A 27884-nucleotide genomic window follows, 5' to 3' on the forward strand; every position below is an offset into this window, starting at 1 on the left:
TTCCTCTTGTCCTAACTTTAACCCTGGGAAACCTATTTGCCCCATACCAGGATATTTTAATTTACCCAATGGACCATCTCAGGTCTGGCAAATGGATTTCATACAGTTGCCCCCATCTTGTGGATGGAAATGTTTTTCATGTATTCACGTTGAACTGAAGCATTTCTAGGCGATTGCCTTTTCTGCGGCTAAAGTCCTTTTAGAAAAGATTGTTCCCACTTGGGAAACCCCCCAGACCACCACAGTGATTGTGGAACCCCCTTTACTGGTCAGTTATGTTGAGAAGCCTGTGCTGTCTTGCCAGTTCTGCAGCATAGACCAGTTTTCAGGACTCGTCAAAAATACAAATGGAAAGGGCTTCCCTGGTGGTGCAGTGGTTGAGAATCTGCCTGCCAATGCAGGGGACACGGGTTCGAGCCCTGGTCTGGGAGGATCCCACATGCCGCGGAGCAACTAGGCCCGTGAGCCACAACTACTGAGCCTGCGCGTCTGGAGCCTGTGCTCCGCAACAAGAGAGGCCGCGACAGTGAGAGGCCCGCGTGCCGCGATGAAGAGTGGCCCCCGCTCACTGCAAATAGAGAAAGCCCTCGCACAGAAACGAAGACCCAATACAGCCAAAAATAATTAGTTTTTTAAAAATTATAAAAAAAAAAAACAAATGGAACTATAAAGATTCAGTTTGCTAAATTAGTTGAAACTTTCCAAATACCCTGACCAAAGGTAGTGTCATTAGTTCCCCTAAATCTTAGATCTATTCCCCTTGGAATTCACAAGCCTTCACATTTTCAAATAATTACAGGACAACCAGTGTCATTGGTCCCTGCTTCCTTTGACCCTCAACTCATAAAGGGGGTATACTTCACTTTTGCAAAACTCTGATTAAATCCACCAAGAATAATAATGGTTTGGTAGAACAATCTTTCCACAGCATGCTCCTAGGAGATGAAGACAGCAAACATTATATTTTACAGCCTAGAGACTTTGTCTATTGGTAAAGACATCTCCAAAAAGAGTCCTTCCAACCTCATTGAAAAGGCCCTTATCACATGTTATGGACTAATTACTGTAGCATGGAACTTGAAGAAACAGACTTCTGGATTCATGTGTCCCATCTAAAGAAAGCCTCAAAATCTGCACACTGATTAGTGACTTAAAGCTGAGAATTTCTAGGGTATATTTAACAGACATCTGATGGAGACTGCTTTCCCATGATCTCTACATCAGGTCTGTATAATCTTTTCTGCTTTGTAGAATGCTGCCATAGTACTTACAACAATTCTAAAGACTTCTTAGCCCAAAAGAGCTACTTCAAAAATGTAAAGGGGGGGGGTGGGATAAACTGGGAGATTGGGATTGACATATATACACTACTGTGTATAAAGTAGATAACTAATGAGAACCTAATGTATAGCACAGGGAACTCTGCTCAGTGCTCTGTGGTTACCTAAATGGGAAGGAAATCCAAAAAAGAGGGGATGTATGTATACGTATAGCTGATTCACTTTGCTGTACAGTAGAAACTGACATGGCATTGTAAAGCAACTCTACTCCAATTTAAAAAAGAAATGTAAACTTAAACTCTGTGACTGGGAATCTGGAATTGATTCTCGATTTCAATGAAATTAAAAACTATCATTATAAAATTTTTTAATTTTCCCATTAAAAAACTCAAAACTGTAATCTCTGATAAGAAATACTTCCTCAATCTACCTGAGGTACAATTAGAGGAGTGGAAAATTTTTTAAAGAAAAAAAAAATTTCTCATTTCCCCAGATTTAGTACATTCATACAGTTCTTGCATGGGTGAGACTGGGTCTGTTCTTTGAGGAGTACTTGGAGTGTGCATTTTTTATAAAACCTTTGTTTCTTTGCAAGTTATGGAGGAAATATCACAAGACCTTTTAAAAATTAATTAAAAATAAAGACTGGTCATTCCAGCAATGTTTGCCTTTACTGACATATGATTATCCATTAGTGTCCCCTGATAAACATTTTTTGATGCAATTATAAGACTCTCTCTTTTTTTTTAATGTGGACCATTTTTAGTCTTTATTGAATTTGTTACAATATTGCTTCTGTTTTATGTTTTGGTTTTTTGGCCACAAGGCATGTGGGATCTTAGCTCCCTGATCAGGGATCGAACCCGCACCCCCTGCATTGGAAGGCGAAGTCTTAACCCCTGGACCGCCAGGGAAGTCCCCCGATGCAATTATAAATTGGATTGTTGGACTTCCCTGGTGGCACTGTGGTTAAGAATCCGCCTGCCAATGCAGGGGACACGGGTTCGAGTTCTGGTCCAGGAAGATCCCACATGCCGCGGAGCAACTAAGCCCGTGTGCCACAACTACTGAGCCCGCACTCTAGAGCCAGCGAGCCACAACTACTGAGCCTGCAATGCCTAGAGCCCGTGCTCTGCAACAACAGAAGCCAACGCAATGAGAAGCCGGCGCACTGCAATGAAGAGGAGCCCTCGCTTGCTGCAACTAAAGAAAGCCCGTGGGCAGCAATGAAGACCCAGCACAGCCAAAAATTAATTTTTTTAAAAAAAGCAAAAGGTAAGGAATTATATTACTGTCCAACATCCAAAATTTTGCTGCATATTAAGACCAATTATAGGCTAATAGTTGTTACTCAGAAGTGCAGCTTCAAGAAATAGAAAGGTGGAGTTTTTTTTTTGGTTTTGTTTTTCCTGATCAGAGTTGTATCTCTGTGTGTACCAACTTATAAAAATTAAAAATTATAAGGTATGAACATTTAGTCCTTTGCATTATTTGCAAGGTGGGTCAGATCAGAGATACAGCTTTTCCCTTCCACTGCCTTGTTACTAAATCCCATGTTTGAGTCAGCAGGGCCACCATGAATGTGCACATCCTGATAGCAGCCAAAATTCAGGAAAGGTGACTGTATACAATAATTTCAGTTCTTGCTTTTGGGGACAGATATATGTGGAAAATCATTAATAAATAGCTGCTCACACATGAGAGTCATCACATAGTTCTCAACACTTGAGGCTTTTTTTCTTGCTTCCTGGAATTTCATTCCTTGGCGTGAGAAACGCATTCACTTACGACTTTTGTTTTTTTGTGTTTTTTCTTTTGTTTGGCTGTGCCATGCCGCTTACAGGATCTTAGTTCTCTGACCAGGGATTGAACTCCCACCCTTGATAGTGAAAGTGCCGAGTCCTAACTACTGGACCACCAGAAAATTCCCCATTTATGACTTCTGAATGAAAGCTTTAAAAAAAAAAAAAAAAGGATTATCTCAGGGTTGCTATCTCAAGGCTTTTGTGTCTCATTATCTCCCTTTTTAGATCTCAGTGAACTCTTAACCTCTGATCCTTTGCTTCTCAGAGAGTCACACTACTTCTCAGCCTCTCATTTTCAGCTAATGAAAGTGTGATTAAAAACCTTCAGTCCAGACTGTTGTTGAATTCCTTAGTAAGGATTCCTATGGCAGCCTACAAACCTCCCCAGAGCTCTAATTAAACAGTGAACAAATGTATCCAGAGATGAGTGCACTGGCTCACTCACAAACAGACATTATGGTATATGAGCCCACTAAGAAAAAACATTTGAATGTGAAACTACAAGTTGCACCATGTATTTGCCTTGGTCAGCACGCAAACATCAATTAAGGACCAAGATAATCTTCAGATCTGTGTTCCCTGAATAACTTCCTTGCAGCTCTAGCCCTACTTCTTTCAGACTGGATTAGAGCTGTCCCCATCACCAGGAAAAAACAGACTACGCAGTTTGACTGGATGGTAACTTTGGCAATCATCCTTAGGAGCAGTTTCCAGGCCACCATTAGCACCACTGCACCTGACACTTAAGGGTACCATGTGAGGAGCTGATAATGGGGAGATGGCTCTGTAAAATAGCCATGTCCTTTACCCTGTTGCTCCCTGCCTGGTCACATGGAAAGGGAACATTTTTTTCCAGAAGGGCAACATAATGGTTGCTGATTTAAACTCAAGACAAAAGGCATTAAGGCAGTTTTTTTTTATTATCTTTGCCATCCCTCTGCCAGAAACCAAATGCTAACCAAGTTGCTATCATCAAGGGTTGGTCTCAACTTCTCATGCAAATATTCCTCAGTGGTGACATGGGGTATATAATGGCACTGTGACGATGTTAAGATAAAATGAGATTAACTCTCAAGATTGCTACTAATGTCCTGCATCTTGATGTATGTGTGGATTATAAGAAGTGTACACATTTGTCAAAAAACATGGAGCTGTTAGGACTTGTAAAATAAAGGACCTGCGGCAAAAAAAAAATAAAATTGAATTAAAATAAAATAAAATAGGACTACAAAGCACTCTGGGGCTTCCCTGGTGGCGCAGTGGTTAAGAATCCACCTGCCAATGCAGGGGACACGAGTAAGAGCCCTGGTCCGGGAAGATCCCACATGCCATGGAGCAACTAAGCCCGTGAGCCACAACTACTGAGCCTGCGCACCTAGAGCTGGTGCTCTGTAACAAAAACAAATAATTAAAAAAAAAACTTTCTATAAACTGGCAAATTGGACAATAATCTTAAATGGGGAAAAGTCTTTTTTTTTTATACATTTATTCTCATCCACATTGGGTCTTCGTTGCTGTGCGCAGGCTTTCTCTAGTTGCAGCAAGCGGGGCTACTCTTGGTTGCAGTGAGCAGTCTTCTCATTGCAGTGGCTTCTCTTGTTGTGGAGCACGGGCTCTAGACACGCAGGCTTTAGTAGTTGTGCCACATGGGCTCAGTAGTTGTGGCTTGCAGGCTCTAGAGCGCAGGCTCAATAGTTGTGGCGCACAGGCTTAGTTGCTCCACGGCATGTGGGATCTTCCTGGACCAGTGATTGAACCCGTGTCTCCTGCATTGGCGGGCAGATTCTTAACCACTGCACCACCAGGGAAGTCCCTCTTATTAATTTTTAAAATGCATCTGAGACCTGAAAGAGACAAATGCAATCCACATCGGGCAGACCACAAGCAAGACTGGCCTAGACGAGAGGAAGGGCATTGGGAAAGTTTTTTCACTAGAAGGAAAAGTTACCTTTAGTTATTATCAGCTTCACTGAATCCCATTATTCATCTGTAATTTATTATTTACTAATTTTTAATATGAAAAACCTTACATCAGCTCAACTCGGTGCTCTGTGGTGACCTAGATGGATGGGATGGCGGGGGGTGGGAGGGAGGTTCAAAAGGGAGGGGATATATGTATACCTATAGCTGATTCACTTTGTTGTACAGCAGAAAGTAACAACATGGTAAAGCAATTATACCCCAACTAAAAACAAACAGACTTGTATAACTGAACCTCTATGTTCCCATCACCCAACTTCAACAATTATCTGTATCTTGCTAATCCAACTTCACTTACCTTCTTCTGTAAAAAGAAATCCCAGATTTCTTTTAGCTTTTTGTATGTCAGCATGTTCCTAAACTGATACGGTCAAATTATTTTTTTTACATTAACCTCAAGAAAATGGTTCAAATGTGAAGCACTAGTCATCAGGAAAATACCAATTAAAACAATTATCAATACACACCCACCTGAATATCTAAAATTTAAACACTAAGCCAAAATATGATGAGGGCATGGAGCAAACAGATCCCTCATACAACTGTGGAAAAAGTGTAAAACAAGAATAAATGCTTTAGGAAACTGGTATTATCAAGTGGAAAGATGGAGGTCATGCAATCCAATTCTAGTTTAGAATGTATCCAGGAGATATGAACGTATCTTTCATAAAATCTGACACATTCTATCCTGGACCAAACTCTACTTGTGCTCCTCTGAGCATTTTCCAACTAGGCCTCAACTTTTGGACATCTATTGTTTGTCTCTGTATTGTCCAATTTTAACAAGAATCCTAAGTCAGTTTAGCCGAATCCAATCCTCAGTATCTGGTCACTCTCGATGACAACAGGGTTCTCAGTCCCCCAACACCCCCCCGGGTGTTATCTAATTATTACCCTAAATCCACCTTCAGCAAGTCCTGTTAGGTCAGTTAAGCAAAATACATCCCCCTCCCCTTGTTTCTTTCCTCTTAGTAATTTTCTATCCACTGACATTCCCCCCACCCCGTCCGCCTTGCTCCTTGGGTATATACATTCCCATTTGGCCATGCATTCAAAGTACCTGAATCCAGTCTCTCTTCCACACTGCAAGACCCCACATAGACCCTCTTGAATAGTCTTTACTCTCTTTAACAAATGTCATGAATAATTTAACATAACCACAACCTGGAAACGACCCAGGTGTGTTCAGCACACAACAGAATTCAATATAGCAGTTAGACCAAGACAGCTCAGACAATATTTTATCTCACACATGTAATGCTGAGCGGAAAAAACTGTACAAGAACGTAAACTGATCTCATTTACAGGATGTTTAGTAACAGACAAAAACCAGTCTACAGTGTTAGAATTAAGGATACATGGGAGGTTAGTTCTAAAGCTAAAAAAAAAAACCGCACAAAAATACCTATTTCATAAAGCTATTGTAATGTTAACATATTAAACTGGTTTGCTTCTTTAACAATATCTCTTACTTGGTAGTGGCTGCAAGCATCAGTGTGGGTAATAATGATTTATCAGCCAACAGAAGGAACCAAAGTTGGAGACTGGGAACCTCTGCCATCTCTGTTACCTGTTCCAATTAATTCTTGATCCTGAAATAGATCAGTGCAATACATGCTATATAGGTCTTTTAGATTTCTGCGATTTATAATAAAAATCCTGTTTCTCTATATCCCCACCTTACACCACCTTCATTTATTCAAATACTTAAAACACAGGAATACTACTTGCTTCATGAAGAAGTATTTCACAAATGGGTTTGGCAGATAACCAAGAAATATCACTTTCAAACTCTTCAGGTTGAGAGCACAGATTCATTTCTACCTCTCATTAAGCCACAACTGACAACAAAGATTGTATTCAACTCTTTATTTTAGTAAAATCAGAAAAAACACAGCACATGCAGTGCTAGCACCTAAAACTAATACTTTAAGCAATTACTAAACTTACAGTGACTTGAGGTTCGATGTTTACATTCAGCAAATTTAATTCTATTCTTATTTACTGAAAATATTGCTGGCTGACAAAACTGAATGTAAAAGTCACTTATTATGGCAATACACAAAGATAACCACGTTTGAGAACTACAATTTGCCAGACACTGAAAATCAAACAAAACAAAGTATGTACTAAATAAAACTCTGAGAACCTTTGAAAGTGTGGACACTTCGTATCAGTGTTTAGAAGTGTTTCGTTAATATTTTAAGACAAATGTATCAAAACCTTGGCATGTTGTAATTTCAAGTTGCCAATTTTGCCTTAAATTTTGTCAGAAAGCTACAGCTACCTACATTGCCAATGCTGGGTCTGCTTAATTTGACTCAAGTTTAATAGGACTTAACATTAAAAGCTCACACTACCCTGAAAAATTTTACTTCACATACGGTGACATTCAACATTCAAGTGCCAGTGTTTTTGTACTTTTGGTCAAGTTTCTTTAAACTTCCAAAGAATCACTTTTAGGCTTACAAAAATAAATACATGTCAAAATGTTCAATAAATATTACACAAACTAGCAGCAAAAAGTATCTACAGTCTGTTGTGTGCAAATAGTTTCTTCTCAACTATCATTCCATGGTCCCAAATAAAATTTTAGAATCTAGTTCTTACCACGCTGTGTTCAACAATTTCCAAGAGACAAAGATTGGAAATTTAAGGACACGCACACAAGACATATATATAAAATTCTCTGAACGTGCAATAAAATAAGTATTTTGTAAAAATTTATGGGCAAAATGTACAAGAGTCTAAATCTATACTAGTTGAAATAGCACCGTAACAAATGACCTCAATACTGTCAAGTGCACCTACAATAAAGTTTTAGAACAAGGCACAATATGCTTGAAAATCTATTGCACTTTAAGAAATTTTTGCCTTCTGAAGCCATTGTAAATATTAGCCTATAAAGATCACTATATTCCAACCACAAAATCGGCACAGAATTCCAAGTGGCAGAGGCATTTTTAGTTGGTGAACAATCATCTTTGGCCAAATTTAGCAGAAAGTGACTATAAATACAATGGAAACCTATGCAACTAAAACACATTAAAACTGCACTATATAGAAATAACACCTTGTGCAGTTTAGTACATATTTCCAACCTGTGTGATCTCAAGGATTTCAGAGTTTGTTGCTACTCCGATTTACAAACTCTACAAGTGTAAGTCATTTTAACATTTCAACGCAGCCTAAACAGAATAAAGAGAATCTGCATTAAAATAAAAGCCTGCTGCACAATCCCTCCTGCTCATATCCTCTTGACCAAAAAACATCAACACTAGCATGAAGACCAAAATCCAAGCAGGTCCTTAAAAGGACTGGTCACTGGCATGGTCAGCCATTTTACCATCTCAATTTCATTTATGGCAGGCATTAAAAACATCTAATTAGATAAAATTTCCCCTAAACACTTGTTATCAAAACTTTTAAACTTTTCCTATAATACGCCCACATTTGCCTAGCTTAGAATAACCTAAACATTAATAGATGAACTGCTATATTTACTTGCATTAACTTCGAAGAGTGCTTTGAAAAACATATGGATGTACTCATACATGCCACCTCATCATGACTGGAATGGCTTATTTAAAGATTACAAGTGCCTATCCAGGATAGAGTGAGCAAGTCAGAACTTCAACTTAGTACAGGCTGCCACATTAGAAACTAATTCTGCTGTAAGATGTTTTCCTCCCCACTCTGCAAGTTATCAAAAAGTCCTAATGCAGGATACCATCCAAGATTTTTTCTTTATAATATCTACGGATGAATTGATGATTCCTGTTAAGTTGTATCACACCTGTGCACCAAGGTTTGATTTTAGCCCAAGTTCAGTGGATTTATTTTGTCAAAACAATTGAAAACTAGAACATTACTGAGCCAACAGGACATCAAAATAATAAGTTGCCTAAAGTTAAAGTCACAGTACATTAACAAATGATCCTCAGTCACAAAATTATAAATGCAGTTTGGGATGGAAATAAGCAGGAGGGGAGTTAATCCAAACTACAGCAATTAAGTTTTCAAAGCAACTTCTTAATAGGGTTGTTGATTGTTCCTTTCTTTTCTTCCTTTGGCTTTGAGCCCCCTTGAATTTTCAGGAGAATCACAGTTGGTAATGTACTGCTAGTTCTTGAAGCTATACGGTCTAGTCTGGTTAAGTTACATATGGTTTCCATATTAGCTTTTTCAAAAGGGTGACTTTGCTGTGAAGCGGATTCAGTTGCCCCACCAGTCAACCCCCTGAGAGGTGCAATTTCCTCCGTATCCATCACTATTGTAGAAGCCTCCATAGCCACCTATCAAGAAATGTTAAAAAAGACAAATTAGGTCAGCCATTTTAAGTATCTTTTCTCTTGCTTCTCAACTACTTTAATATAAGCATAATAAAAAAGGATTAACTCTTAGTGTTGGTTTTTGTGTTCTTTGAAATAAAATTTCTCCAATAAATTACGCTTTGAAAAGCAAGGGAGGGAAGAAAGCCCTTGCCAGAAAATAAAAGGGGAAAAAAATTAAGATTACCTCCACCAAATCCTCTGGGGCTGCCATGACCACCTCCAGCACTGCGGCTGCTGCTTGCATGACTACTACTAAAGCTAGAACTGCCAGAACTGCTACTTTGTCGATAGTCTCGGGCACCAAATCCTCCACTGAATCTGTTATTACAAGGAAAAAGATGATGTGGTGGTTTTATAAATACAAAATTGAATTAAAATGACAATTTCCATGCTTAAACTTCCCAATCCTTAGTTTCAACTCAATTTCCTCTAATAGTGGTTCTGACATCTAACTACTCCATGTCACCCTTTCTAAAAATATCCCTTGCCCAAAGAATGTGAGTAGTGGTAGCGTTTTAGTTATTTAACCTTGGACATAACTTCCTGCCCCAAATAACATTAATAATAAAGGTTCAAAACAATCTGTACCTCTTAGAACGTCCACGACTGCTACCCTTATAGTGGTGATCATAAGCCATATTTTCTAACCAAGATGGCACTTCTTGTTTAGCTTCAACAAGAAGATCCAACAAATCCTTTGTGATATTTATATTTCTTTCATTGAAAAATGAGGTGGCAAGACCTACAAGAGTCCAAAAAGAAGTACATTAAGTCTAGGCTTCCATAAAGTCATATAGAACATTAATTGCAACACAAAAATATAACATTATAATTTACAATATAACCAAATTAGAAACTAAAACAAAAACTTTTAGATGTCTGACATCTGATGTCAGCTTTCCCTTGAAAGTAATGTTCTAATATTTAAATTTGTGTTAAACCATCAAGCAACTGAACACTTTACCAAGGTTTCCTACACGTCCTGTACGGCCAATCCGATGTACATACTCTTCAATATCACTTGGCAAATTAAAATTGATAACATGTTTCACATTTGAAATGTCTAGTCCTCTTGCTGCCACCTAAAAAAATAATTTTTGTTAAAATAAAGCAATACACAAACATGTTTAACTGAAAAAAAAATTAAAATATACACACAGCAGTAGCCACTAGAATCGGGCTTTTTCCTGAGCGAAACTGGTGAAGGGCTTCCTCTCTATCTCTCTGTGATCGGTCTCCATGAATACTGGTACAAGCATATCCTTCATGGTATAAGAAATCCTCCAGAGAATCAGCACCCCTTTTGGTCTCCACAAAAACTAAAGTCAGTGAATTCCTCCCTGAAAAATTATATAAAAGATTTTCTTTACTAATAGCAACTTTGCATCACTAAATATTAACTGGTTAGTTCTCTTTGCACTCAGTAAGGATGCACATGGACATAATTAAAAATAAGCTTGGTTTTAATGGTTAAAAAGGTGGGCAAAGGAAGGATAGGGTACAGGCTCAAGAAATCCAAACAGACTCTCCTTATACCTAACAATATTATTATTCATAATTTTACCTGTTGCATTTAAGAGGTCAAGCAGAAATGACCGTTTATCTGCCTCTTCTACCCAAACTACTTTCTGTGTGATGTTCTCAGAGGTAGAACCAACTCTACCTACGGCCAGAAATATATATTCATCCAAGAAATCACGAGCAAGCATCTGGAAGAGGAAAGAACGTGTTATTTTCTACTTTAATTGTTTAAAATTGTCTGTTAATTTATCACTTACAAACACAAATGTTCTAAACAAAGAACTACCTGAATTTCCTTAGGAAAAGTAGCACTAAACATCATGGTGTGGCGGACACCCCTTGGTGGCATAGTATCTTGTTCAACTATACGACGTATTTGAGGTTCGAACCCCATATCCAGCATCCTATCAGCTTCATCCAACACTAAGTATCTGTTATGAAAAAGACTCAGTTAAGAATTTGATGAGAAACTGTTCACTATAGTTGTGTATATAATTAATTATGCTAATATATTCATTTTAACATTCTAACTTCATAATTTAATACATGTGAAACACACATAAAACACATACCAAATTAGCTGTTATTCGATTGTTCCAATGAACCACACAGGTTAACTCTAATACTAATAAAATACTACAAAACTAACGTTCACTAATATAAACATTAGTTACAAACCGTATATAAAAATTCACTTACTTGCAGAACTCTAACCCAATCTTTCCTCTTTCCATCATATCCACCAGGCGTCCTGGAGTGGCGACTAACAAGTGACATCCACGTTCTAAGTCTCGAATCTGCTGACCAATATCAGCACCACCATATACCACACAAGGACGAACTCGAGACCGGTATGAAAACTACAAGCAATAATTTATTGTTTATAAAAACATCACTAGAATCAATGAAAAAGGCAATAATCAGTAAAAATGCATATTTACTTTTCTGGCTTCCTCATAGATCTGTACAGCCAATTCTCTTGTTGGGGCTAAAACCAAGGAGATTGGATATTGTTTACGGCGTCCATACCTTCCATTTTCCTAAAAAGTAAGGACAATTTATAAATTAAGCTCAGAGACTCAAAACTTTATTCATTTCTGAAGTTCATGACAGCAAAATCCCCTCTGTAATTTAAGGATTACACCCAAATATGTGTTTTCCTTGAGTAAATAGATTGAAAAGGAAATAAAGTATATTCGGCTTCATTTAGAAAGAACGGTGCCAACAGACATCTACAAAAATTTTTCTAAGCAAAAACTACTTATTTTATAAAGGAAAGGAATCTTTACCTTCACAGCCTTCAAAGCCGCGCCTGGACCATCTGTATAAATTTGACTCAAGATGGGCAAAAGAAATGCTGCAGTTTTTCCAGATCCTGTTAGAAAATACTGCCTTATTATGTTTGAATAGTAATTAAAGTATTCTAAATGCCCTTTTAGTGAAAAAAAAAAGAATTATTTTATGCCTAATTTTCTGAAATATATAGCATATTTATACAGCTAAGCAAAGAATGCCAAATGATTTCTGTTCTCCATTTATAACAATGCAATCAACATATACTTCTCGGCAATTTAATCTGTACAACACAAGAATTTTTCTTCTAAAATGGCATCAACTTCCATTTCAATACTTCCTTGTGTTATTCTGTAACTGTCAATGTCAGCAAACTTTCTGAAGAGCCTAATAACAAGAGGACTTCGCAGGTCATTCTGTTACTTTGCAAAATAAAAGCCACGGGTACTAATTACTGTACTAGAACTTTATTTTAAAAAACAGGTAATAGTGTTGGCCCAAAGGTCACAAATATAAAAGACATAATCTATTTCTTAAAAAAGAAAATATTAAAAATAACAAATGACTGAAGTTTTATATATTTATATACACATACCACTATATAAAAAGAAATTCAATACGTAAGTTTAAGATTTGCCATCTTTTACCTATGCCAAATTCTGATAGGGGAGTAAACACTACCTCAGCCCTCATATTTCCTAATTAAGTACTAGGGGATGGGAGGCACCTCTTCCTTTCCCTGTCCACATTTTTTATGAATCATAGACTCCTGGCTCTTCCCTGATTGTGGATTTCCTATTCCAATTATTGCTAACTTTCCCTGCAGTGAGTTCACAGGAGGGGAATATTATGAACTCAGTGGAGAGAATGCTAGCAATATTAATGGGCTGATAATCTGCTGTAGAATTCCCCAAGATGCCCTGATGAAAATACAAGTTTCACCCAAAGGATCCAAAGACATAAGAAACATCCCCAGCTAATCTTCACCTGACTCTAAATCAGGCTAAATATGGGACTCAGGCCTCCCTACATAATGTACTGTTTTTAAGGCTAATCAAGTTATTCTTCATTAATGAGCTTACCTGTTTGGGCACAAGCCATCAAGTCTCTTTTTCCTTTAATAATAGGAATGGCATGTTTCTGCACTGGAGTAGGACGAGTGTAACGAGTAAGCGCAATGTTACCCATGATAATTTCTCCCATCTCAACATCACTGAACTGTCAATGAAATTTAACCAGGTTAATCAAATACATATACAACTACAAACGCCTTATGTTCTGCTGCAGTATATGTTTTATGTTAACATTAGAACGTAAATTACCAGCCAAATGTCTACTTGTGGTTAAAGGTATAGTTGCTTTGGATTTTATGTAAAAGTATCAAGATATTTTTAAGAAAGTGGACTCCTGAGGGATCTAATCTACAACAAAGTAGTTTTGATATTTTTTTTTATGTTTGACACATTTTCTATTTTAGGATTACTCAAAATGGTGACATTAATCTCAGTCTCTCCTTTTTCATAACCCAATGAAATTTTTAGCAAGAATTTTAAAGAACAGTTAAAAAGTGAATCAAAACAACTTACACACAAAAAAACACAAAAGCAAAAAAACAACTTACACTTTCAATACGTGGAGGACAGTTATTGCCAGTTGCCTCTACTGGTATATTATCATATTTCTCAAAGTTAATCCCAGTGTTTCCTCCAGAAAAGAGTTCCCTGAAACCAAATCATTACTACATATATCATACTATGTGGTAAGTTTCATATCAACATATCAAAAACTTACTGCTCCAGGGACTTCCCTGGTGGCGCAGTGGTTAAGAATCCGCCTGCCAATGCAAGTGACACAGGTTCGAGCCCTGGTCCAGGAAGATCCCACATGCTGCAGAGCAACTAAGCCCGTGCGCCACAACTACTGAGCCTGCGCTCTAGGGCCCGTGAGCCACAACTACTAAAGCTCGTGTGCATAGAGCCCGTGCTCCGCAACAAGAGAAGCCACTGCAATGAGAAGCCTGCGCACCACAACGAAGAGCAGCCCCTGCTCGCCGCAACTAGAGAAAGCCCGTGCGCAGCAACAGAGATCCAATGCAGCCAAAAATAAATAAATAAAATAAAATAAAATAAAAAACCAAACCAAAACAAAAAAACTTACTGCTCCAAGCGTTCACTTGGTGGAAGTGGTTTTGACCAATCGTCTTCTTCATCTGACCTGTCACACCAACGACTGTGTCCACTACGTTCAAAGTTGCCAAAGCCAGTTCTGTCACCACGACTGCCAAAACCATCATAGTCATTCCGTCCACGATCATCAAACCTAAACAGCACAAGCAACTGATCAGAATATGTCATTTGGCCAATATCATATTATCATCTCTCCAGAAACATACTTGTACATTAGTAATTGAATTGTTGGTCACAAGTAACTTTCAAAGATGTCAACAATTCAATATTGGGTAACTCATTTGTGAAATAAGACTAATTAACCTGTGGTTACATATAATTTATACACCTTTAATTAAAAAAGCTAAGAAATAATATATTAATGTCAACTAAGTTATATCTGGCTATATACACATGACAAGACTAAGGTTTTTAAGAGTTTTAGTCCTACTTGTAAAAAACAGCATAGAACTAACTGGATATTAAGTTCTTAAGATCAATATATCACACTTGTTCAATGATTATGATTAAACTACAATAAACTAAACTAAAATTGATTGAACTACTATAGAGAAGCCATTTAAAAAATAAAATTAACATTCACTACATCAAATAAGCATACTCTTACTGCCTGTAATTCCTGTTTAACAGATTAAACTTAGTAAACTTTTGTTTAAAATCTAATCTGTAGCGGGACTTCCCTTGCAGTCCAGCAGTGGTTAAGACTCTGCACTTCCACTGCAGGGGGCGTGGGTTCAATCCCTGGTCAGGGAACTAACCCCACATGCTGCACGGCGTGGCCAAAAAATTTAAAAAAAAAAAAGAAAATCTTATCTATAATACGATGGTCTATTAATGAGAAAAAATGATTAAATGTCAAGGAAAGTACAAAGAATGAGAACACATCAAACTAAGAACTGATTCCTCAAATGCTACTGTATACACACTCACAAACTGAGAATAACTTACCTTCCCCTTGATCCACCTCCTCGATCACTGAAATAACTGGACTTTCCTCTTGAATCTCGAGACCCGAAACTGCTGTAGGCACCCTTGTCTTTACTACAACTCCACCCTGAACTGTTCTTATCATAACATCCTTCCAAATAAAGTAAAAATTAGAGAAGGTGACAATACTTTTACAAGATTCCAGTCTTTTCAAAGACATAGCCTTTCTTTATCTTATCCTTGTGGGACCAAGGGTCATTGGAATTATTATCAAAACACTGGAAAAGAGAACCAAGATTGAGATAATTATTTTGATTAACAGAGTTTTTCTATCTTTAATTCTCTTTTCCATTAGAAATTATTATATTAAGCAAAGTAACCTCATGGAATGAGAACAATGCACTGAATGAATACCACCCCTAAGAGGGTAATAGTTTACATGAATCACAAGTATACTACTGATACATTACATACCATTAGCATACTAATAATTTAAAATACATTCTTTTTAAGTATCAATGTTTGCTATCTACCAAAACCAATAAAATAGTAGCCTACTCTAAAGTGATTATTTTAACAAGACTGTGTGACAAGCCCCCCTTTTTAAAGATATGACTGCTCTCAAAGGAATGCCAAATCCACCCCCTCCCCCAATTTTTAACCTCAATGGCAGTAGTTAGATCAGCTCTAACTTAGCTTTTTAGTTATGTCCCATCCCTAAATATTAATCTCACAAACGCTGAATACAAAAGTAGGTCAATTTAAAATATATACTATATGCCATATATAAATTTCAGAATTCCCAACTAAATAAAACATTATTTTGTTTCAACCTTAACCACCAAAATAACAGTTTGTATAACTGCTACTGTACTCTGCATTTATGTATACTGTTATCAAATCCTAAGAGTACAATAATATTTTCACAACTATAAGTTTAGTGAGAACCAAGTATACCAAGGAAAAAAGAAAACTCCCGTCCTTGCCTGTTTTCCTTCTGGACATGTCTCCAGGCACATCACAGATAAATAAAAGGAAGGTAACAAAAAGTTAACTCACTCAACAAACGATTAAGTTGAGAATTTAACTAGATTCACACGTTTCATTAAATATTCTGAAGATTACAAGTTAATGAAGTTACTTTCCCTCTGCTTTATAGCTCCATCATTAGCCAGCCAATTGACGAATGATCTTTGCTAAGTGGGAAAAAGACTGTTAGATTTTTAAGGTCTCTTCCATTTAACTTCCTAAGGTGCTGGTAGTACTCCCCCTTTGAAGCAATTACACCTTAGATGCAATTCCAGCCAAATATTCTGAGGAATACCCATGATGAAAGAAACTGCAGTTACTTTGAAAAAAGAATCCTCTTATTACCCAACCGATCTTCTGGTAGACATATACAGACTTAAAAGTCTGCAGCTAGAAACAACAAACTACATATGGAGGCACAATATCCAACCACAAGCTAGTTTATTTCCAGCCTTCCCACCCCTGCACCCCACCCCTTCTTTATCCACCACCTTTTGGTTTCAAATAGTTTTCCTGACCTTTCCTTCTCTTGAAAATTTCAGGACACCCGTGTTGGTTAATATATAGCACTCAAATCATCATCACAACAGTATGTTCCTAATAACTTTATTACTCTACATTAAAAACTTAATACTGAAAGACACCACGTGTTTTAATAACATTTCAGACAAAATCTTTCAAATGAAGAATTTCAGCAAAAAGGTGAGACCAGACTTCTCCAACCTACTGAGTATGCACAAAGATGTAATCCTACAATTCCCAACTATTCTGCAATAACCCCATTTTCACTGAGGCAACGTTTTAAGAGCAAAAAGTAGGACGTGTTTTGCGATCTGTTTTACATAATAAGGCATCCCCAGATACACAAACACACCTCTTTCAGACTGAAATCAGGTCATCAACGTTTACAAAGAGATGAAAAGCACTAGTAAAACTAACAGTCTGGGCTCAAAACTGGTTAAAAGAAATAAGAATTATACATTATGCAATATTAGATGAACTCTTTCAAAGTTAGGAAATGCTAGCTCTTAAAAACAGAAAACAGCACAGGGCGGGGCGGGGGAAATGTGTATACACTTCCCAAAGTTATCTCATTTCTCCTTTGACTAACTTTCAAAACACAGAAAAATTTGAATACTAAGTTGCCATAACCACTTACCTTTAGATGCTTCCCTGTTCCTTAAGTGAGGAGGTATATAGCGCCCTTCTGTAAGAGAAAATATAAAATTAAAAGCTTATCATATCCTTTAAGACACAGCTTTTTGCAAAAATGTCTATTAAAAAACTAGTCCTAGAAAATAAACCTCAAAATCCTAATCCTAAAACCAAATACGTTTCAGTAGCTACTAGTGCTTACTCAAAATTTTTAAAAAGCTCTGCTCTTTCAGGGAATTATTACGTGAATTATAACCTTTAACGAACAAATATAACCATTACTATATACAATAAAACAGGATACAAAGAGAAAAAGGGTATGTACTAAATCGATTGACCAATTTCAACTAACCAACAAGAGGCTTTGTTTCCATTTCAGTAATATGAACACTAAACACTTGACAGCTGCAAAGAGAAAATGATTCTAAAAAGGAACTAACAGAATATCCAAATTGCTAACTTAACTAAGATTAAGTATTCAAAACTGTCTACCGGTGGAATTAAATCCTTTTGATATTCATACAACGGCAAATAAGATTTGATACAGGGCTTCCCTGGTGGCGCAGTGGTTGATAATCTGCCTGCCAATGCAGGGGACACGGGTTCTAGCCCTGGTCTGGGAGGATCCCACATGCCGCGGAGCAACTAGGCCCGTGAACCACAACTACTGAGCCTGCGCGTCTGGAGCCTGTGCTCCGCAACAAGAGAGGCCGCGACAGTGAGAGGCCCGCGCACCGCGATGAAGAGTGGCCCCCACTTGCCACAACTAGAGAAAGCCCTCGCACAGAAACGAAGACCCAACACAGCCAAAAATAAATAATTAATTAAAAAAAAAAGATTTGATATAAATTAACGAGACTTGAAGAGGCTTTTCAGGGTGCACCAACTGCTCTCTTGGAAACCTGGGTCCAAGGTGAAATCTGCTGCCACATAACAGAACACCAACTTCCTGTCCCTATCCACCTAACTGTGACACTAACCTCTAATAAGTCACAAGTAAATAAAAACAATCCAGAAACCCCACTCTCCTCCAAAGATTTAACTTCTTTTCAAAAGAATTTAATAACATGGCTGACATTTTAAATTTAATTACCACCCAAGAATCAGTAGAGCCAGGTTCCATCTGTTCTCCAGAACCAGGCTCAGGTTCTCCAGGGGGAATGAACAATACTTATAGCACACAAATGTACAGGTTCCCTTTATTAGGTTTAACACAGTTCAGGCCAATTCACAAGAGGGACTGACATAGCCCCACCTCCATATTTGGCCAGGATTCATACTGGGCATAATTGGTTTCCTAAAAGCGTGACTATTACATGAACTTTCTTCTAAACGATTATCTGTTTCCACTGAAAAACAACCAGTGTCATCTTATCCGAACATGCCAAAATACTTTATAAATTCACAGGATAACAGAACATTTTTTAAATTTAAACTTTGTAAGTACAATGAAATATTAACATTAAGCTCTAATAAAGATTCTAAATAAACAAAAATTTTACTTACTGCTTGCTGTACTTCCTCCTCCACTCGGATTATCAGAGGAGTTCAGGTCTAGACCAGAAAACTAGGAAAACACAGATATTAATAGCTCTTACATGCTGACACACTACACTAAGGGAAACATAAACACAGACAGCATTACAAGACACAAATCGGAAGTCCTAAATTCTAGTCCCACCTTCTAGCATTTACTAGCCAGCTCTCTGTCAGCTTTGTTTTTAAGAACACTATACAAGTCTACAAATTATGGCAAATGCAAAAGGTAGGACTTGGGTGACAAGTAGTACATCAGTATAGATAATTCAAATACATTCATTCAAAACAAGCTGTCCCTCTAACAGTCTTCCATAGTAAAATCTCATCAGTCACCAAAACAAATTTTGTTACCATTTTCTCAGAGCCACTGGTTTTCTCCGTGGCATTATTTTAAGCCTGAAAAATGTTACGGCAACCTGAAGATTCTTTGATTTCTTTATTCCCTAAAGACTGTAACTTAAAAAAATTTTTTATTTTATATACTTAAGTATAGCAACTGTTTTTAACTCAAATTCCTAAGCAGCAACAGCACCACCCATCATTTAGTGAGCACTGTGTCATTTATCACTGAATCATTTAACGCTTGCCACACCATGAAGACAATATTTGTATCTCCCATTTTAGAGATAAGTTCAAAGAGATTGATGGTCAGTTGGCCCAAATGACAATGCTTTTACAAGATAAGTATCTTTAATCTCAATTCCTACCTGTCCCTTTACACTGATGGGCTTCAATACTGTAGAAAAAACATTATTTCACCTAACTGCATTTCTTAAGAACTAACGAAGAAGTAACTAGAAGTAGTGAAAAATTATATATACCAAAATAAATCTTAGAAAGTACAAAAGATCAGGGAGCAATACTGACACCTGTTTGCAAAGGAAAGCACTGTATTTAAAAAGAACAGGTCCATGGCCCCGCCATATTTGAATGTTTTTAAAGTCAGGAAGAAGAAAGCAGTTAACAGAAAGTTAATCTTTCGTGCGAATCCCCTTTTCTAGTTTTGTTTTCCCCCCTCTGATCAACTTCAAAGTCAAACGCATAACCTGAGGAGACGTACAACACAGTACGTCTCACGACGGAAGAGCGTACCACCCTCGGGTTAACGGCCATTCAGTGACTCTTTTTGAATTAAGTAAATGGAATACGGCAAATCCAGATCCCTAACCTCCCAGGAGCCTCCCCGCCGGCATCCAGTTTCCATTACATCCAGACAGCAGTCAACAGAAGCAAGCGGCGGCCATTTTCACCCCCCTTCCCACTACCCCTTGCCGGCTCCTCTGCGTCACAAAACTTTCCACTCAGGGAACACGGCCTCGTCATACACTCACATCGACAGTACAGAGGCAGAAAGACGGCGGCGGAAACAGCAACAGAACAGCCGTTTTTTTTTCTTTCTGTAGTGAAATCGTCCGCCAAAAATTACGGAGCTTGGGCCTTCTGTGAGCGGAGACCCAGCGCCGCATACTCGTGCGAACCAAACAAAGGAGGCCGCCGCCATTACCCCTAGAGCAGGCCCTGTTCCCCCCCGCCCCCACCCAGTGTCCGCAATCCACCTTTCACCTATACACTAACAACACCTTTAGACCTGAAATCAGTGCCGTCCATTGAGAGCCGAACGCCCCTGACACACAAAAAAATGGTCCAATTTCGCTCACCTCCCTCCGTCACTAACCAGTCGGTACTAGCACATGCGCGCCTCTGCTAAAACCGCAAGCACACAGAAAAGCCGCCATTGTGCGCGGCCGAGATTCAATAGCTAGACCAAACCAGAGTACTACCAACTCGTTTTTTTCTCCACGCCGCCACCACATGCTTTAATTCAGTTTTCTCCCCCGTTTGCCCACAGTCCAACCACGGCCAAAGGAACCCAGCAGGAGTAAGATGAAGGTGGCTAGTTAGCACTGCGCCATAGGCCACGTTAAGCCAGGAAAGAGCTCCAAGTATGAGAGCCTAGATAGAAACATTTCGGCTCACCTGCTGGTCCAGCCCGAGCTCGTTTCCCGCCGCATGACTCATGCCTGAAGAGAAGCGGGAACTCCCGGTCTCCTACTGCAGGTCTAGCGTATCCGGCCAGGCCGAAATAGGCCCACTTCGACCGCTTTACGTCAGTACGTAACCGGTGCGTCTTCTCTCCCCACCACAAACCCCTTTATCACTACATTTACTTCTCTCCGGCCAACGTGCGACCGTTTACTCATAACCTCGCGAGATCTTTTAATCAGTCCCGTTCCCCAACGCTCTCAGAATTCGCGAGAGCTTTGTTTCCCCCGCCCTCGCGCAAAGTTTTGGAATCTTTGGGAACTAGCGAAAACTTGCGGTGTACCGCTTTCAACCAGTTGCGGGGCTTTTAAACATTACGCCAGTACATCCCAATCTTTCTCACCCTCCTCCCAGCTCTTTTCCCTGCTCCTTTCTCTAGCGCTCTGCCTTTCCCTTCTCCTACAGTTCGAGGACTCCGAACTTGTGTTAAATGTCTCCGTTCCAACTAGCCCTCTCCCGTCTTTGGGAAGCTTCCCCGAAGTCGAAACTAGTCAAATATCCCTGAATCTAAGAAGGTTGAGGGTCACTTGATCCCAGGTGTCGAGCGAGTTGTAGAGCAGTCAACGATGGCTTAATTAGAATCGTCTGGCTGGGTGGGCGAAAACAGAGACGGGCAAACGAGCTAGGGGAGGGTAGATAGGTGTAGGAGAGCCGGGAGAGGGAGGTAAGCGGAGGGGGAATCCGTAGGGCGGGCGAACGCTACCCGGCCATGGTGGCTTGGCCAGGAACCCGAGGCCCCTACGCTTTGCAGGCAGCGACTGTGCCCTTCAAGCTCGTAGGTCCTCCGGGTGACGGAACAATGAAACAATGGTACGGTGAATGACGTCGGTGATAACGGGCTTTCCCGGTGGGCCTCTCTTCACCCATCCCCCACCGCGCAGGTACTCACGTTGCAGTAAGTATTTGATTTTACCCACTGGTTTAGGTACGGTGGCCCCTGGTAGTGCACTTCTTCTCCAAAACCACAGGGCCCTGGGGGGTTCAGAACTACACTGTTGAAACCCAACAGGCCCAGGACTATTTGTGGCTAGGCTTGCTATCAGCCTTCCGAACATATTTTTGAGTGATTGGACGTAAGCTCGTTATGACCCTCGGGCCGCAGCATTGGTTGTGATTTAGAAGGAAATGGGCTACTTTCACTGCGGGAATCGCTTCCTGTTGGAAGATTCAGCGCCATAGTCCCCTTAAATGGAAGAAAACGTTGACTACTAGGTCCCTGGTTTGAAGTGCAGGACAGCTTATACTTATTTCCTTAAAAAAAACGCTCTTCCATTCTTCTTACTGAAAAAAGAAAAACTGCATGGTAGGGTCTCCTCCTGCTAGGGTTCAAAAAGCTGTATTGTCAAAAAACACTGCCACAGAAAACAATTTTTACTTTTTCAATTTGAAAATGGAAACATTCAGAGGTGGTTGGAACAAGTTGCTTTACTGCTTTGTAAACTTGTAGGTGTAAGCTAAGTTAGCGCTTTTTATCGCAAACATTTTGTGACAACACTTTTACCATTCTAAAATTAAATTCATAGATAATGTAAATTAAACCCACAAATGCAGTTTCTCTGCAAAATGACCTAACTGTACTACAGAGAAATGTAAGGAAAATAATATATAATAAAATATTTAGTATGTAAATATCCTGCACTACTGAAACAGGAGGTAAGGGGGCAGGGCACAACCTCTAAAAAAAATGACATAGCCATTGTGGATATGATACAAACTAATTAGGCCCAAGCTGGTAGAAGATTCGACTTCCAGTGGACCTAGAGCCTCATTATATGCTGATTGTAATACCTTAGTATCTAAATGATATACCTACTGGCACCATGACAGTTCAGAGGCTAACCGTAAAAGGCCAAAAAGTGGGCGATGGCCCAATTCTTGGAAATCCCCACCCCTTCCCCCAAAATAGCTGGAATACTCCTCCCACTAATTAACCTACGAAATTACCCAGCCTGTGAAAACTAACCACCCTGTATTTTGGTGCCTGTCGCATTGTGAGAGAGCTCACACTCTATCTGTGGAGTGTGTTTCTCTCTAAATAAATCCACTTCTTACCTATCATTCTGTCTCTCACTGAATTCTTTCTGTGATGAGATATCAAGAACCTGAGCTTCAGGGGGACTTCCCTGGTGGTCCAGGGGTTATGACTCCATGCTTCCACTGCAAGGTCAGTCCCTGGTTGGGGAACTAAGATCCTGTGTGCCTTGAGGCATGGTCAAAAACAAACAAACAAACCTGAGCTTCATTAAGTCCTGAGACCAGGTGTGTGATCTCAATTAAAAGACAGTAGCGGGGAGCGGGGGACGGGGAGCGGGGGGCGGGGGGGGGGGGGGGGCTTCCCTGGTGGCGCAGTGGTTGGGAGTCTGCCTGCCAATGCAGGGGACACGGGTTCGTGCCCTGGTCCGGGAAGATCCCACATGCCGCGGAGCAACTAGGCCCGTGAGCCACAACTACTGAGCCTGCGTGTCTGGAGCCTGTGCTCCGCAACAAGAGAGGCCGTGATAGTGAGAGGCCCGCATACCGCAATGAAGAGTGGCCCCCGCTTGCCGCAACTAGAGAAAGCCCTCGCACAGAAACGAAGACCCAACACAGCCATAAATAAATAAATCAATAAAGACAGTAGGGGACTTCCCTGGTGGCTCAGTAGTTAAGAATCCACCTGCCAATGCAGGGGACATGGGTTTGAGCCCTATTCCAGGAAGATCCCACATGCTGCAGAGCAACTAAGCCCGTGCGCCACAACTACTGAGCCTGCGTGCCACAACTACTGAAGCCTGCACGCCTAGAGCCCGTGCTCTGCAACAAGAGAAGCCACCGCAATGAGAAGCCCGCGCACCGCAACGAAGAGTAGCCCCCGCTCGCCACAACTAGAGAAAGCCTGCGCACAGCAACTAACACCCAACGCAGCCAAAAAAAAAAAAAAGACAGTAGGGACTTCCCTGATGGTGCAGTGGATAGGCCTCCAAGCTCCCAGTGCAGGGGGCCTGGGTTCTATGCCTGGTCAGGGAACTAGATCCCACAGGTATGCCACAACTAAGAGTTTGCATGCCACAACTAAGGAGCCCGCCTGCTGCAACTAAGGCCCAATGCAACCAAATAAATAAATATTTAATAAATAAATAAAAAATAAAAGACAATAGGTTCTGGCTGGTTTTGAGTCAGCTGTGGGTTCAAGTCCCAGTCTGGGTTTAGGCTGGGTTTGAGTCCTGGTATGTGGGTTCAAGTCCCATCTGAGTTGTGCAGTTTCACTAGCACAATGAGGACAGTCAAGCACTTCTGTAATTCTGCCATGAAAACAAATAAAAATGTGTTCAGAACTCAGGTACATAAACAGTGTTGCCATTGGTATTATTTTCCAAAATGGTGAAAACAATAGAAATTTACCCTTTAATTATAATAGTAGCATTCCTGAAAACAAATCCCAATATGTTGAGATTAGTCAAAAATACTTTGTGTTTACAATCCTATAACCTACCCACATACTCATTTTAAATTACTTAAAGGTTACTTATAATACCTAATACAATGTAAATACTATGTAAATAGTTGCTAGTGTGCAACAGATTCAACTTTTGCTTTTTGGAACTTTCTGGAAAACCTTTTTTTCCAAATTTTTTTTAAATTTGTTTATTTAATTTATTTAATTTTGGCTACGTTGGGTCTTCGTTGCTGTGCGTGGGCTTTCTCTAGTTGTGGTGAGCGGGGGCTACTCTTTGTGGAGGTGCACAGGCTTCTCATTGCTGTGGCTTCTCTTGTTGCGGAGCACAGGCTGTAGGCGCACAGGCTTCAGTAGTTGTGGCACGTGGGTTCAGTAGTTGTGGCTTGTGGGCTCTAGAGCACAGGCTCAGTAGTTGTGGCTCACGGGCTTAGTTGCTCCGTGGCATATGGGATCTTCCTGGACCAGGGCTTGAACCCGTGTCCCCTGCATGGGCAGGCGGATTCTTAACCGCTGCGCCACCAGGGAAGCCCCCAAATATTTTTGATCTGTGATTGAATCAGAGGATGCAGAACCCAAGGATATGAAGATGTGACTGTATATGTAAGGCAGTGTTCTGACAACAGGATTTTCACCATGTGAAAGAACTGTTCATTGCATTGCAAGACAGCTAACATGCCTGACCCCCATGCCTACTAAAATACCAGTACCCTTTGCCAGTCACTGCTCACACAAATTTACACAATCCTCTCTTGAGAAACATTAGGTTTGATGATCTTTAGGGTCTTGTCCAACTCTGAGATTTGTGAATTCATATTATGGAGCACTTAGTGAGTTGTATCCTTTCTGTTTTTTGTTTCATGTAGACCAGGGCAAGTATGAAGCTGAGAGTCAGAAGCCATGAGTTCTGGCAGCTCTTCTATCTGTATGTTCAGATTAACGATAACAGAATTTAATGACTACTGGGTCTGGGATTGATTTACTTTTGAGTAGTGCTGGAGTGCAGGTACTGTCATTGATGCACCTAAAAGTGATTTGAAAAATAGCAGTTTTCAGGACTTCCCTGGTGGTCCAGTGGTAAAGAATCCACCTTCCAATGCAGGGGACGCAGGTTCAATCCCTGGCCGAGGAACAAAGATCCCACATGCGGCAGGGCAACTAAGCCCACGTGCCACAATTACTGAGCCCACGTGCCTCAAGTAGAGAGCCTGCATGCCACAAACTACAGAGAGAAAACATGCACTCCAGAACTAGAGAAAAGCCCGCGCCGCAGCAAAGAGCCCACACCCACAACGAAAGATCCTGCATGCCTCAATGAACATCCCGAGTGCCGCAACTAAGACCCAACGCGGCCAAAAAAAAAAAAAAAAATAGCAGTTTTCCATTTTCAATTAATTATAACTCATAGACATACTCAGCTCCAAACAATTAGGATGATTTACTAATCAATGTGTTATGATAGGAGTATCAAAATGAGAAGCAAAAGAGAAATCTTTGTGTTAAAATATATTCACTTTGAAAAAGAGAATACACCTGAGACGGGTAAGTGAACCAACTTTTCACAACCTCTCAAGTGACTTTACCATTAAGCAATCTTTTCCACTCTAACATTTTACCATGTTCTACTGTAACTGTCCTTTCTGCTGGAAGAGTCTACCAAAGGAAGAAACCTGTCACTGTCAAATAAAAATTGGCACTTGCACTGGCACTTGCCATCTGTCTATATCTGCCTCATATGGTATGAGCCGTATGTGAGCAGCTTGTGTACATTGAGCCGTATTGAATTACAGTGAGCCGTGTGTGTGTGAGTGTGCTAGTATAGGTTGTGCATTGAGGCACAGGGAGCCGTGTGTGTGTTACTGTGTGTGTTGGTATAGGCTGCGCATTGAGTCTCAGGGAGCCCTGTATGTGTGTGCGTGTTCTGGAATAGGTTGTGTGTTGAGTCAGAGTGAGCCGTGTGTAAGTGTGTGTGAGTATGTTTCTGGGTGTTCTGGTATGGCTGGTGGTTTAGTCACATTGAACCATGTGTGTGTGTGTGTGTGTGTGCTGTTATAGCCTGTGGTTTGTGTCACAGTCAGCTATGTGTGCGTGTTTGTTCTGGTATATTCTGTGCCTTGAGTGACAATGAGCCATGCGTCTGTTGGGGTGTGTGTGTGTGTGTGTGTGTGTGTGTGTGCGCGCTGGTACGGTTTCTGCATTGAGTTACTCTGAGTCGTGTGTGTGTGTGTCTGTGTCCTGGTATAGGCTGTGCATTGTGTCACATTGGCTGTGTATGGGTGTGTGTCCGGTTATAGGCTGTGCATTGAGTCACAGTGAGCCATGCGTGTGTGTCTGTGTGTGTCTGTGTGCTGGTATAGGCTGTGCATTGAGCAACAGTGAGCCATGTGTGTGTGTCTGTGCTGGAATAGGCTGTGCATTGACTTACAGTGAGCTGTGTGTCTGTGTGTGTGTGTGCTGGTATAGGCTGTGCATTGAGTCACAGTGTGCTGTTTGTGTGCCTGTGCATGTTTGTGTGTGTGTGATGGTATAGGCTGTGCATTGAGTCACAATGAGGTCTCTGTGTGTCTGCGTGTGTGCTGGTATAGGGTGTGCATTGAGTCACGGTTAGCCGTGTGTGTGTGTGTGCTGTTATGGGCTCTGCATTCAGCCACAGTGAGAGGGGTGTCTGTGTGTGCTGGTATTGGTTGTGCATTGAGTCACAGTGAGCTGTGTGTATGTTTGTGTGTGTGCTGGTATGGGCTGTCCATTGAGTCACAGTGAGCCATGTGTGTGTGTGTGAGTGTGCTGTTGTACGCTGCGCCTTGAGTCACAGTGAGCCATGGGTGTGTGTGTGAGTGTGCTCATATAGGCTGTGCACTGAGTCACAGGGAGGTGTGTGTGTGTGCTGGTATAGGCTCTGCATTGAGTCACTGTGAGGGGTGTTTGTGTGTTTTTATAGGCTGTGTATTGAGTCACAACGAGGTGTCTTTGTGTGTGTGTGTGTTGGTATAGGCTGTGCATTGAGTCACAGTGAGCCGTGCGTGTTTGTGTGGGGTCTGGTGTAAGCTGTGCATTGAGTCACAGTGAGCCGTGTGTGTTTGTGTGTGTGTGTGCTGGTACAGGCTGTGCATTGAGTCACTGAGAGCCATGTTGTGTGTGTGTGTGTCTGTGTTCTAGTATAGACTGTGCAATGAGTCACATTGATCCGTGTGTGTGTGTGTGTGTGCTGGTACAGGCTGTGCATTCATCACAGTGAGCTGTGTGTGTGTGTGTGTGTGTGTGTGTTGGTATAGGTTGTGCATGGAGTTACACTGAGCCGTGTGTATATGTGTCTGTGTGTGTGTTTGTGTCTGCTGATATGGGCTGTGCATTGAGTCTCA

General features: G+C 40.4%; 1 protein-coding gene across 1 annotated transcript; it reads right to left on the reverse strand.

The window, feature by feature from the left end:
* Positions 1-6951: 6951 nt before the first annotated feature.
* Positions 6952-21098, reverse strand: LOC133083008 (ATP-dependent RNA helicase DDX3X-like). Its single transcript, XM_061179671.1, has 17 exons — positions 21027-21098; positions 19017-19077; positions 17515-17562; positions 15348-15477; positions 14371-14532; positions 13835-13934; positions 13296-13431; positions 12210-12295; positions 11862-11960; positions 11620-11780; positions 11207-11351; positions 10964-11108; positions 10558-10739; positions 10364-10481; positions 9988-10141; positions 9584-9717; positions 6952-9360 (listed from the first exon to the last, which is right to left on the reverse strand). Exons 1-17 carry the CDS (start codon positions 21066-21068, stop codon positions 9281-9283), a joined length of 1983 nt encoding a protein of 660 aa, XP_061035654.1. The 5' UTR covers positions 21069-21098; the 3' UTR covers positions 6952-9280.
* Positions 21099-27884: the final 6786 nt, after the last annotated feature.

The sequence above is a fragment of the Eubalaena glacialis genome, unplaced genomic scaffold, assembly GCF_028564815.1.
Source record: "Eubalaena glacialis isolate mEubGla1 unplaced genomic scaffold, mEubGla1.1.hap2.+ XY H_3, whole genome shotgun sequence".
NCBI classification, from domain to species: Eukaryota; Metazoa; Chordata; class Mammalia; order Artiodactyla; family Balaenidae; genus Eubalaena; species Eubalaena glacialis.